This window comes from Oenanthe melanoleuca, chromosome 6 (assembly GCF_029582105.1).
Source record: "Oenanthe melanoleuca isolate GR-GAL-2019-014 chromosome 6, OMel1.0, whole genome shotgun sequence".
Lineage (NCBI taxonomy): Eukaryota > Metazoa > Chordata > Aves > Passeriformes > Muscicapidae > Oenanthe > Oenanthe melanoleuca.
This window is the reverse complement of record NC_079340.1, coordinates 14,603,016-14,616,519: the sequence shown is the minus strand read 5'-3', so window position 1 is coordinate 14,616,519 and position 13,504 is coordinate 14,603,016. Positions and strand designations below refer to the sequence as shown.

Sequence of the window (13,504 nt, the reverse complement as noted above, 5' to 3'; positions counted from 1 at the left end):
AAGATTTTGCTGTGAGGCAGAACAAAAGTGAGGTCACTCCTTAAAGGTTTTCCACCGTGAGTGACAGTGCAGGCTGCATCATGGCTGGCAGTAGGCTGCCCTGGCACAGACTGCATTCTTGTTTCCCTCTGATCAGGCAGTGTTGGCAACCTATTCTGTTAAGTCAACTATTAGGTTAAGCTAGCAAAGAAAGTTTCTTTCTCTCAAGCACTCACTTTTATCAGAAGTTGCTTGTATGGACTGCAGAAGTTTTCCTAAATAGCCTGTGGTTAAAGTGTATTTTTTCTACAAATTATTTTGGTATTTATTTTAATAGTTTTACTTAGTACAGGGAGAAACATTACAGCCACATTTAGTGTTTCTGTTGTCTGTAATCCTCCCTTTCATGTTTTCTCAGATTCAAATTATAAGTCCAATTTATGGTTCATGGTATGAGGTGTAGTGATTTTTGGTAGATAGCCAAAGTATCCAGTAGAGTTTGAAGCCATGATATAAAGCAAAATTTTGTGTGATGTTAAGTTTGATAAACATGTGATAAGTCTTTAGAAAGTTTTGTGACTGTCTTTGCAATGCCTGAGGTATCTGAATTGACAAATGCATGGTTTAATAATTTGAAGCTATATAACTGCATTTTATGGCCATATTCTCATGCGAGTAACTCTTTTGTGTTCTTTCTTTTTTTTTCCCCCCAAGGTATGGGCTGAAGCCAAATGACCAAATTTTGGCAGAGGAGAAGCACAAAGAATTGTAAGCTTTTTTGTGGTGATATACATGCATGTTACCTATATACTTTTTAATGTATATACATGTCTTATTGTTGAATACCTGAAGCAGAAATGTTAGCTTTTGCTCTTTAGTATTGTCTGCTGTGCCTTGCAAAGTTTGTCTGAAGACTAATTGTTGCAAAAAGTGATTTTTAAATATTTTTTTTCTAATTTCTTTAAAAAATTATTTCATTAACTGCAGTTGGTTCTAATGCAATTTAAATACCCCATTTAAATGTTCATTCTAAATGTCTATGTTAATTTCTAAATTAGATACAGATTTGTAAGATGACTTTCACATTTCTTGTTTTCAGGGTAGCGATAGTGGGGAATTTGGTCCATTTTGTGTTCATCTGCATGCTTAGATAGAAAAAGAACACCCCTTTTTTTCCTTATTATTTTAAATTTCAGACTCTTGCACATTACTGTTTCCATTATTACATTAGTGTTAATTTCCTTTATTTCATTATATACCCAGAAGAATTAGGCAGTTTATCCTTGTGTAAGATAATGTACCTGTTTCAGATGAAATTCACATCTATAGCTGTCAAGTTTTCCCATGTTAAAAGTTGGGATCTTTTTAGTAACATCACAGATTTCAAGCAGAAGAAATGTATTCTGGTAACAAGGATTTAATTCCTCTGGAAAAAAAAAAATTCCAAAAGCCTTAGTGATTGAATTACTAACCAAATGTCCCATGTTCTTTCAGAGGATGGAAAAAGATATTTAATTTAAGTTACTACATCATGGTAATGTACCTGTGACATTAAAACTGTTGGAGCTCCAGGCAAAAGACAGGCAACAGCAGTTGCCTTTGATGAGTAGATAAGCTTGGTTTTATGGAGAGCACACTTATGGACAGCATAGCTATGATTAATGCATTAACCCATTTTGGATGCTATGAACTAGAAGTGTTTAAAGTACTGGTATGCAGAGGGGTTAAACACAAGGTAAATCACATGCAGGTCTGTATTTTGGACAGTACAAGTTGTACTGTGTACACATGCTTTATTTGTTCAAGAGATACTGATTAAACCGAACCTTTTGATGTGAGATAGTTCGTTAGAAGTAAAGTCATCTTTCAGCTTTTTATTTTAGGTACATTTAATATTAATTAATTGCATGTTTGTTACTGGTATGTTTACAGCATAATCACTTCTTAAATGGAGGGTTGAACTAATTTTATTAAAGTAGTTCTTAAATATTGTTCAATATAGAAAATTCAGTAAAAGTCAAGATTTACATGGATCAGCTGCAACAGAAACCCTTCTTTGGTGTTTTGTTGTACACACTGCAGTAGCTCCTGAGATGATTGATATGTTGTTCGGTATAATGAAAGAGGTTGAACATGCTTTTGCCACTCCTCTTGTCATCTTGAATGTCACTGGATACTTGACCAGGGGCAAACTCTTGTAGGTCAGTGTCATGTTGTTTTCAGGGGAGACCTTTGGAACTTTTCTAATGCTGTGTACTCTTCTCCTTGCACCATGTGAACACAACACATTGCACATTGAACTTCGGAGCACTTTCAGTCCTTTAAGCTAAATTCTCTGATTTAACTTATGGATGAGTTGTTAGATGCTTAATTAACCTTTTCTGATGTTTAAGTAGACTTCCCTATTTAAAAGAAATGCCAGTTCCAGGAAACATGCAAGACAACTTACCTCTAGGGTAATTGTTGCTGATGTGGTTGTAAACTTATTCTTAGGTACAGTGCCCTTATAATTAAGGTATTCTCCTGACCCTGTTGTAATGTTTTAAGTCAAATACAAAGTTACTTTCTACATATTACTGTTCAGTGCCAAAATCCTCCTACTTAAAATAATTTATCTTTCAGTCTTTGAAATGTCAGCAGTTTTCATATTGTCTTTCCTAGAAGTAAAGAAGACTTCTTTAGGCATTCTTAATCTAAAATCCATCATGGTGATTTATCTGACTGTCAGATGTCCTTCATTTTCTCAGAGATACTTCTGTATAGCTGTTGTTCATAAAAATATAAATTTTGTTGAGTAATGAATTCCTTATCTCCAAAGGTAATTGAGCTTGCTACCCTGACTTGACTTTATCCTTTAGTCCTTGAGTCTTAGTTATCTAGAGAGATAAGCACAGCCACTAAGACTGGCATTGGTTTACAGGCATGGCACTGTGCTTAACTTCTATTTTAAGTGCTAAGATATGAAAGATCACCTTTTTTTTTTTTTTTTTTTTTTTGCCTGCTTTCAATTTCAGCTGTAGCTGCCTTCAAATTTTTCTTTTTATTTTGTGTATTCTTTTGTGTAACAGGAATTTATTAGCACTAAAGCTGTTAAGTTTGTGCATATATACATTTTTTTCAGAACTTAGCTGGAAACATCTACTCCTTCCCTGCCCCAATCAGCTTCTGAATGTACTTCGTGAAGGGTGTAGGGTACTGTCCTACAGCTCAACCTGTTTCCATGTAAAATCAGCAGATTAGTTAGAGCCATCAGCACTGGTGATCAAGTCAAGCCATATCCATGTTGTAGGGAATCATATGAGCAGTACACTTGTTTTCAGTGGCAAGTCTGCAGTAGGAATAACAAAGGGAGGGGAATGGTGGTATCTTCAGTTAGCATTGGTGTTTTACAAGGGAAGCATGCATTTGTGGCTCAAAGGATGTCCTGAAGATGTTTCCCACCTTCCCTAACCCAACTAATCCCCTTCAACTCTGAGTCCTGCAGGGCTGTTAGGGAAACTCAGGTGTAATAAGATTGGTGAGGCCTTAATGTAGCATATATTTTTGCTCTTCCTGAGAACAATAAAAAATATAAACTCTAAGACAAACAAATACTTCTTTTGACCCTTTGTATGGTCCTTTTACAAGAGTTGTTTCTATTTTTAATTCTCAGAATTGGACTGAATGGCTTTAACTGAAGATCATATTAGCCAAGTGTAGACTTGTATATGCTACTGCCTAGGCTGATTTTTTTTTTTTTTTTTTATTATGGTTCCACATTAAAAGGTTTTTAGGAGAATAAATTCAGGCTAGGTGCAGCAAGCAATGGGGTGTGATCTAAGTTATCTTGGTATTAAAGTAGGAATACTTTAATACAGAGTCCATCTTCAATGTGTAGAGTAAGTATTGACAGAGGAGTTGGGGTTTTTTACTAATATTTTCTTTTATTAAACTAGGGGCTGTTAGCCAAATCTTGGTGGCTTGACTTGTATGAATATAAGTGATGAAAATATAGTCATTGTGAGTTTTAAAAGCATTGTTTGGAATTCAGTAGTACCACTGAAACTGTAAGCAATGCTTCAGCTGACTTGTTTTAGTGCAGCTTTGACTGTCTGCTGGTTGAACAGTTTTATAAACTGTTTTGTTTAAGCAGTTTTGGCTGTGATGGGGCACTTTTGAAAGTTAGTTGAAGGAGAGATTAATAAATGCAGCATCTTCTTTGTATTTCTGATTTTGTAAGCTTTCTTTTTCCAGAGATCAAGACCATGGAGTGAGGAGGAAGATAAATATCAGCTTTCTTTCTCTTCAGTCAGTTTTTGATACGTTGGTCAGAAGGGAGAGAGCAGATGTGTTGCTCAAGTTAGCTGAGGGGGATTTCATTCTTACCTGCACACTTGCTATTTTCCATAGTGATACTGAACAACAGAGAGAGGGACTCTTAAATTTGAGATCAGCTGTTTGGGTGAGTGATGGAGTTTTGATTTACCTGTAACATCTGGCAGGAGGTGGTGTGTGTATATTTTCTGGTTTTGCTTAGGTAATATAGATAGATATCTAAGTGGAAGGGTCAATCTTGGAGTCATAATAAGGCTGTTTGGGGATTGCAGGAGGCCTCTGATGCTTGGGAAAGTAGAGAAATCTACAGCAGGGGTTTAGAGGTAGTCTGGATATGTTAGAGAGGATGTCAAAGGGATTAGAACCATGTCATGGGAATGTTGAAGAGCAGTTTCCTTGTGTTAGGGGCAGGGGACTACACCATGTTAGTCACTGTCTGTCACAGTCAATACAAAAGCTAAGGCACTCGAGCCCAAGCACAGCTGGAGAGCAGCCGTGTGTCATTGATAGTTCAGCTTGCAGGGAGAGAGACATGAACTGTGGGTCACCAAAGGGATGCAGCTTTTGGGAACAGCCGAGTGTTCTGTGCCACTAGAGGGGGTGGTTTGTCTTTGCTAACACTCACAGAAATCCTTCCCTATGTGCTGGCTTTAGGGTTTGTCCTGTTGGACTTAAGTCTCTCTAAAATACCTTTGGTTTTTATCCATCCTCTTTCCCCCTAAAGCTAAAAAAGAGGGTAGAAAATTTTTTGTGGAAGCAGGGGAAAGAGAGTGTAAAATATGAGAAATATAAAGCTTTAAGTTTTTTGTTGGCCTTCTCAGCATATGCTGACAATATAGGTGATTTGTATGGATGAGGTGATATATGAATCTGTCACAGCTGTTGAGTTACTTGATATAATATACCTCACTTGTAATTACATTTGAGTGGATTAATATATTTTATGAAATATGATTTGGCAATGACTTAAAGTGAGAAACTCTTGTGGCAGTTATAACAAAGTGCCCAGATTAATGAAAAACTTGCCAGCACCCACCTTTACATGACTTTATTTTAGATTTCTTCCTCTGTTTTGGGTTTTTTTTTTAAAGATTAAGTATAATTTTGACCTGTATCCTGGTGTAGAGTTTTGTCTGAAAATTTCAATAAAAATCTTTGCTGTGCAATTGATACTCAATTTTACAAAATCTTTTTTTTTTTAGAATTTTTACAGCGGAAAACTCTTAAGCTTCTTTTTTTTAATGAAAAAATTGTGATTTAGAATGACTAGTCTCTTAAATTGCCACTTTCTCCCAAAGCAAATAATATTCTGTTCATATTGACTCTGATTGTTCCATGACATGTAATTAAGCACTTCTTTAATTAAACTTCCATTAAGTACTTGGGAATTCAGTAGAGTAAGAATCTGCTTATTGTGCTGTGGATATTTGAGAAACTATTTGTAAATGTAAGGAATGAACTTGATGGTTGGGAAGAGCTCAGTGCTGATCTGGAATGTTTTCTTTATCCAGTTCCTTGAGTTGTTGGCTCCCTCTGTAGAAACTACTTTAAATTGCAGTTTGATTTCTCCAGAATTCTTTTATCACTTCTGTGTGATATATATGCACACACATAAAAGCTTGAGTCAGATGTACAAAAAGAGTGATTTATGGTTAGCTACAGAATTTCTATTAAATATTTTCTCTCTGTGTATTTTTTCCTTCATTTTTCTGCATGTCCACCCTTCGTGCAATTATTTTGAATTACAGTGCAAATGCAAATTAGTAGTATAGAAATCAGCTCATGAAATTCTCAGTAACAGGCAGTCCTGCATAAAATTTCTGAAAGTTAAGGTTCTAAGTTATAGCAGAAATACTTTTAACTTCTTTCATGAAGCAGTCTTTACATATGCTTAAATTGAAAATAAAAAATTTCAAGTTAATTTTAGTGTATAATTTCATTTTGCATCCTGCTGTTGGAGATATTTAATAAGTAATCTACACAATGCTTGTACAAGGTTGTAAGCAGATTGCATCAGTATTTTTGAACTGTGCTTATGTATTAGTATGGTGTTTTAATTGAGCCTCCTGCTTCTCTTCATGTTCTTTTGTGTATATAGTACATTAAAGCCCAACTTTGCTATGTGGCTTTAAAGCCTCTATTAGAATAGTTTCTATTGTTAAACAGCTCCTGGAAATCAGTGTCAATTCATTCTTATATTGCACAGTGCTTATTTGATGTAAAATAAAATAAAACTTCTGATAGTAGCTATGGCTGGCAGTTAAGAACAAGGTTTATATTCTTCTGGGGAGCTTGGTTTTGTAGCCTGAGATGCTTATCTGAGGCTGTTGTGTGATACACCACTTCCATAATAGTGGGAAGGAGGAGTGCTGGAGGGGAAAGAGAAGGATAGATATGAAAGCCAGTGGAGAATCCAAAGTATTTTATCTATGTGACATACGAGGTGTAAAAACAGCTGCTAAAGGATTGGAACTTTATTTGCTTATGAGTTCCTAGTGTCAGATTCGCTGTTCTTGTATAGTTTTACTCTTAATCTCATATGTTAATTTTTCTTCTCTTACCTTCAATAGAGGTCTCCTTGTGTCATCTGCTTTAATTACCACAGCCATATCATAGGTGGTACAGAAGAGATATCAAAAGATCCTTCAAGGGCAAGATGTTTTGTAATATTCCAAATGGTAATTCCAGCTCAAATTTCATTGCTTACAGGAACTCTCACTGTGGTGGTTATTGAGTTAAATTGATCTCTTGTTACTATTTCTTACTTTGACAATTTGTGCAGGAGTAGGCGGACTGACATGGGCCACCTATTTGGTTCTTCTGTGTAGTGAGATAATAAGGCCAGGTTACTCTCTTTTTCTTCCTGATAATATTCCTGACATATTCCTGACAGTGATTACTGTTCCTCAGTATCTACTAGACATACATGCTTTAAAGCAAGGAAATAACATTTTCCCTTTTGCTGCCTGTTCATGAGTTCACCCTCTGCAGAGACCAAGCAGAGAACCCACAGGCCTGAGCTGAACTCTCAGACTCAGAAGGTTCACGTAATCTGAACTCCTGTAAATCTCTTCAGTTTGCCTCTCACCTAGAGTTCATAGCAAAGGCTTCACAGACAGCACAGGATGGCTGCACCCTCCTGTCCTCCTGGCATTCATTTCCAAGAAATGCAGTTTGGCAGTCAGTAAGACAGGATTGTCCAGAAGAAGGAGACTCTCCTCGTGACTTCTCTTGGCACTTTTTGTGTTTTTACAACTCGTTAAAAAATGATGTTAATGTTTCAACTGCACTGACTCCTGATATTGATGAGGTTTGGTTCTAATGCTGTAGTGTCAGGACTATGTGCAACAGATGTATTTGAAGACAGAGTTTTGAATGTGCAGAATGATTTTTTTTTTTTCCATACTGCTGCATATTTCTGTCACTGTGGTGGTTTCTTTCCAATGGAGAATGAGGTGCACTGTTAGAACAGGATATAGTCTTGTGCTACAGAACATGCAAAATCTCTTGGGGTTGCTGCTTTTTAGCTAAGGTAACTAAGGTTTCTGCATCTTTATTGCGCAATTTAGAATTGGGCAAGATCTATCTTGAGAGTATTAATTTTTGTGTTGTGCAATGTAGTACAAAACTTGAGATTTTTCTAAAATTTAGAAATTATTAATTGGACCTTTTAATAGCCTAGAAGATATATTATCTTAGTGTCTCTTAGAGAATGTATTAAAGATTGCTGTGGGATGGTTTTAGCTGTCAGAGTAATTATTTAACTTCAAGCTGCAAGTTACACTGTGAGAACTGCATATTCTGAAACAGTGAGAATTTAACATGGAATTTTAAATCCATTTTATGGAATTACATTAACTTTCTTGCCTTAAGTATACTGTGTGTGAAGGAGAACCTTCAGGGAATCTTCTGTTGGCAGATCCTGTTGTAATTCCGATTTTGTTCTGATTTTAATGAGTGACATCAGAGCTGTTGGAGCGGAGGCGCTGTTTGAAAGCCCCGCAGAGGGTGCGGTCGGTGCCGGGTGCGCCGCCAGCCAGGGGCCGCTCAGAGCCGCAGCCACCTTGGTGGCAGCTCTTTGAACCCTGTTGTAAAAGGTGGAAAAAGCTTTCAACTGCTTGAAAGGACTTGACAGTGCACTGTTACCTTTCTGCTTATGCACTTCTAAGCTTGAGGTGAGGGGGCTTACCGCTTTCATTGAGGGTCTTTAAAAGCAGTGGAGGTAAGAAATGTGTATTTCATGTGCGTGCAGTTTGAGCTTGAGATGAAATACACCTGAGCAAGGTGGGGTTTGTGCGGGGTTTTTTGTAATGCACACCACAAACAACTTTCATGTTCAGATTGCTATGTTAACTGGTTAGGCAAAATTGCAAAACCCAGAATAGGAGTGTAATCATCTCTTGTCTGAACTCAATTTTGGTTTTGTTCTGGTTTTTAACATGTTGCTGGTATGATTATCTAAAACCTGACCAATTCCAAAAAGAATAAAAATACTCATTTTTTATTTCATAATTAAAATCCTGAGAGTAAATGGACAATTTAAACTTCCAATATTTATGCATTTTAGTGAAAAAAAAAATTACTGTAACAGAAGATATGCTTGAACTGAATTTTCAGATGTAGACACACTTAATTTGGTTTTTGAAGAGCTTCAGGCTTTTGTGAACTCTTAGGATTTTAAGAATAGGTCTTACTTCTTGGTGGCACTTGTGTTTGCCTGCTCTTTTTAAATTAGTAAAGTATATGTACTTATTGTGTACTGTTTTTCCATAATTCCATGAGAGATTTAGAATATAATGCCAGCATTTTTCCTAAATAATCAGGTAATGAGCTTTACTGTAGCATAGTCCTGTTGTTCTAACATTTGGGTGCAATGAATAACATGGTATAAATTTTTCCTGTGCTGGGAGTTCAATTTTCTCATTTAAAGTTTTTTTTTTTTCTGGTTTTTTTTTTTTTCTTTGTTTTTTTTGGGTTTTTTTTTTTGTTTTGTTTTGTTTGTTTTTGTTTGTTTTTCTTTTTGTTGGTTTTTTTTTTTTTAGTGAAACTCTTTAGAATTTACTTTCTAGAGAATTTCCAGTGATGTCCTGCTTGTTACCCTATTATCAAAATGGCAGAATCACATCAGATATTCCATTTCCAAAGCAGTTAATGCAGTATCACTCTCTTTGCTAATTTGGCTCTAAAAGTATCCTCATTTAGAGATATAAGCACCACAAATAAAGCATAAAACAAGCTGTATCATTTGTTAGCAACTGAGAGAATAGATAAGTCTCTATTGCCCATTCGGTCTTTTCTGAGTTAAGCTTAGCCCCAAGAGTACCAATTAGTGCTCAGAATAGTGAAATCTGCTATTTTAAAGGTAGTCATCTATCAGAGCAGATTAAATGGCTTGTGTGAAAATAATTTAGTAGCTGCCCATTAATTGCATTTCCTTTCATAGAATTGTAGAAAGAGACCTCAAGAGAGCATTTAGTTTCAATCCCCCAATCCAGCTAGAGATGCATCTTTGTCATACCTGGCAGATATTTGTCTGGCCTCCTCTTTGAAAATACTAAGATGTCATGTGGAGACAGTGCAGTCTTACTACACAATTTGTAATGGTGTCCTGCTTCATTCTCACTGAAGAGTTTGCTTGTGGGATGGAACAGAGAACTGTTACCCATAACAGTGAAGAGCGAGTTGGAGGGATTAAAGAATGCATAGAAATTGTGATGGGGATAAAAGGGCAATGGTTCTAAGTAGTGTTTGAAAGTAGTAGTGGTGGAAGAGGTCACCTGAAGTTGACCCTCTGATTTAATCAGGGCATCTGGAAGCCCCTGCTTAGCAGTCTTGAGTATATGTGTCCGGTATGGATGTGCAGTTCTGCGTTTGCAGGGAGGTAAGTTTGTTTTGCTTTTCTACTGCTCATGAATAACATTGAAGACTTGCCAGGAAATATCATCTGATCTACATACTTATATAGCTCAATAATCATTGTATAGTGTAATCGTCTCCCAGACATCTAAATTGATTTATTCTTGAACCTTTGTACCAGATAAGATTGTAATTTTATGGATTTGTGGCCAAAGCAAACAGGGAATGTAGCTGGCTCTAAATTGCGTGGGAAACTTTCTGCACATTGAGAAGCTGTGTGCCTGAGTCATGGAGCCATCTGCTTATTCTGAAGGGGGTCTCCTGCACTGATGCTGTTGTGGCTGTATGATCAGGTGACCTTGTTTACAAGAAGCGGAAACAGCAACTGACACACTGCAGCTTCTGTCCCCAAACCAGTGATCACAGATGGAGTGCAGCTGCTGCAAGGGATTCAGTGGTACCTTCTGGTCCCCTGAGTCAGCTGGTGCAGTTGCAGCTGCAGATGCCAGTGTCTCTGCTGAGCAGCTGAAACACACAGACATTATACAGGCAAGTGCAGGGTGTGTGGGAGGTGATGGACATAAACTCCCTGCACCCAGTATGTCAGTCTTGGCCTGATCTTGTCTGTTTAACTGATGTCACTGGTTCTGGTTGTGAGGGGAGTAACAAGAGAGCTACAGACAGTAGCAATATAATGGCATTACTTAATTTCAATTACTTATTTCTAATAGCTGTATAAAAAATCCTGAATACGCCTATGTTCTCCTATCTTGCTATTCCTCGATTTAGTTCAGTGGGATGTCTGCAGGTGCATTATTGGACTATCAAAGACAGGGAGGTAGAATCACAGTCTTCCACTATATTAAAAAAAAATATTTCAGGAAATTCAGTATTAGCAAAATATGTTGGGTGGTTTAAGTTGAAATTTTCTATTTAAACAGTCTCTCAACTCCAGCAGTTAACACTGTGATTTTAAGCTGTAGTGACAAGTTATCTTACAATTTGGTGAAAAACTTCTGAAATAACTTAAAAGAATTTTTCTAAAAGTAGGTGATCTCTTGAGCTAACATTTCTAGCACTCAGCAACAGTGATGTATCAGTCTGTATACATCAGTGAATAAACCTACCAATTCACATGTGTTGACACAGTCCTGCACAGATTTATTTAATTCTAAGAAAAAAATTTTGGGTTAGAATTCCAGCAGCAGCTATGACAACATTTAGAAATAAACAGCAGCTTTGTTAAAACTTTGCAGTGTAAATATCCCACTTAACAATGAAAAGGAAATAATTCCATCATAATTGTCCAAATGCATGTGTTAGTGGTTGATATATTTTATGGGAATCCTTCCTATAAGGAAGGATGTGCTTGTGTCAAGGGCTGGACACTGAACTCTTAAACTTTGTGATTGTTTATTTACTGTCTACCCTGAGAAAAACTCCCTGCATGTATCTTTTAAACCAATATTTCCTTTATTTCTGTTGCTCTGGTTATTGCAGTTGGTAATTACTATACAACAGCCTTTTTCCCCTTTATTGTGTTATGGGATTTCTTTTGGCTCTGCCACAGGTACTTACCATGAGTAAACATTACCACTCTGGTACTGAAAAGATAAAATACTTGTTTTTCTGAGGAAATAAGACATCAAATGAGTAAATAGAAGGGAAAATCTTAAATTAATATGAATAAAAAAACTAGAGGGAAGAACAAGGAGGTGTAAAATATACAGGGTGCAATTGTTCAAGTCTATTTTTTGGTGGAAACGGCCAGGGTTGTCTTTGTCTTTAATTTTAAAGGGTATACTAAGAAGACACTGAATAATTTTTGCCTAAAAAGCAGTAAGAAGCAGCCTAGTTATGGTAAAAGTAATTTTAACTTTCATTGGGTATATGAGAAGGTTTCAGTATTGGAATAAACTTGAATTGCAGATGTTGCAATGTTTGCAAGTTGCATAGTCTTATACTTGTTACTTCGTTCAGTATTTTTCCCCCCAGTTATTTGTACGTGCAGTTGCTCTCTTCAAACTTTTGGCTAGTACAGCTTTTCTTACCAAGATCCCTATATTCTTGGGATGAGGGCTGCTCAAAAAACTGTGATGAGAAGTGGAAGTACCCTACTTACCTGTTTTACAGTTGCTTCAGTGGCTTCACACTAAATGTTATGAGTGATGATATCTCAAAGGGAAGATACTGCCACTGGATGGTGCTATTGTTATGTTATTTAACTCTCTCTGTGATAATGTGAATGGCATGGAATCTCCACCCCTATCCCCCTCGATGATTTTCTGAAGATCTGCTGCAAGAAAGTCCTATGTATAGAGGTCACAGTACCAGTAGCAAAATAGTCATCCACAACCCTTGCCTTCCTGAAGGCTGGGCAAATGTAATTCTGTCTGGTGTGATCTGTATCTGAGCTTTGCAGATGAATGTTTAATACAAGTTTGGATGACAGCCTGCCTTTGCTAGTGCAGTTGTTTGCAGGGAAGGTGATGTTCTTGAGGAATGGGATACATTTGAGCCAATCAGCTGTGTGAAATCTGCATATTCATAATACATCTAATTATCCAGAAAGAGATGCTGAGTTACTGAAATTGTCACTTTGAACGGTTTCCTAACGAGGGGACTGTCTTTTAAAACGGCAGGGGTTACATAGTTAGCTACCTATTACATTACAAAAAAAAAAAAGTTTTGACTGTTTTATGCAAATATACTGCATTACCTTGTAGAAATGAGAAGGTAAATCAGCTTTTGAAAGCCCTTCATGTTTTTTTTGAGGGTGGAGAAAATGAATTTTTCTTACAAATTTGCATTTCAAGAAGTAAATAAGTGCTTGAAAAGGTGTGCTTTCTTTTAAAGATTGCAGTTTGATAAGCTAGAGATCTGAGTGTTAAAATGGGCTGTAGAAATTTTTGAAATTCATCCTTGAATATGCTATGAACAATTGAAAACATACTCCAATTTTCTTATAAGATGGTTTTAAAATGGGGGTTTTTATGCTTGCTCTTTCTTTCCCTTCCATCTTCATTCACAAATTTCGATCTATCTGGAGCAATTGGAGTAAATTTTTTTAAGAGGCCTGGGAGAAGAGAGGAAGGGGAAGTAAGAAAGAACCCTAGAACCTGAGAAAACTATTGCTGTTGTCAGTCCTGACTTCAGAAGAAATTGAGATTTGGCAAGACACCTTCATGTGTATTTATAGCCTGCCTCTTTTACCAGTTGAGATACTGTGTCTGTCTCCAGTAACTCTTGAGCTCAGTGGGCAGTATCAGAACCCTGTTTGACAGGGAAGAGAAAATGTGTAGGATAAGAAGTTATTGAAAGTCTCAAGCAAGTTAAGGGCTTGATAAATAGGAGA

At 36.7% G+C, this 13,504-nt stretch overlaps 1 protein-coding gene across 1 annotated transcript in view; it reads left to right on the top strand.

The window, feature by feature from the left end:
• ADK (adenosine kinase) overlaps positions 1-13,504 on the top strand; it is a 234,395-nt gene that overhangs the window by 403 nt on the left and 220,488 nt on the right. Inside the window, exons 2-3 of the mRNA XM_056495131.1 lie at positions 263-300; positions 694-747. Coding sequence (XP_056351106.1) covers positions 263-300; positions 694-747 — 92 coding nt within the window. The remainder of the gene's footprint in view (positions 1-262; positions 301-693; positions 748-13,504) is intronic.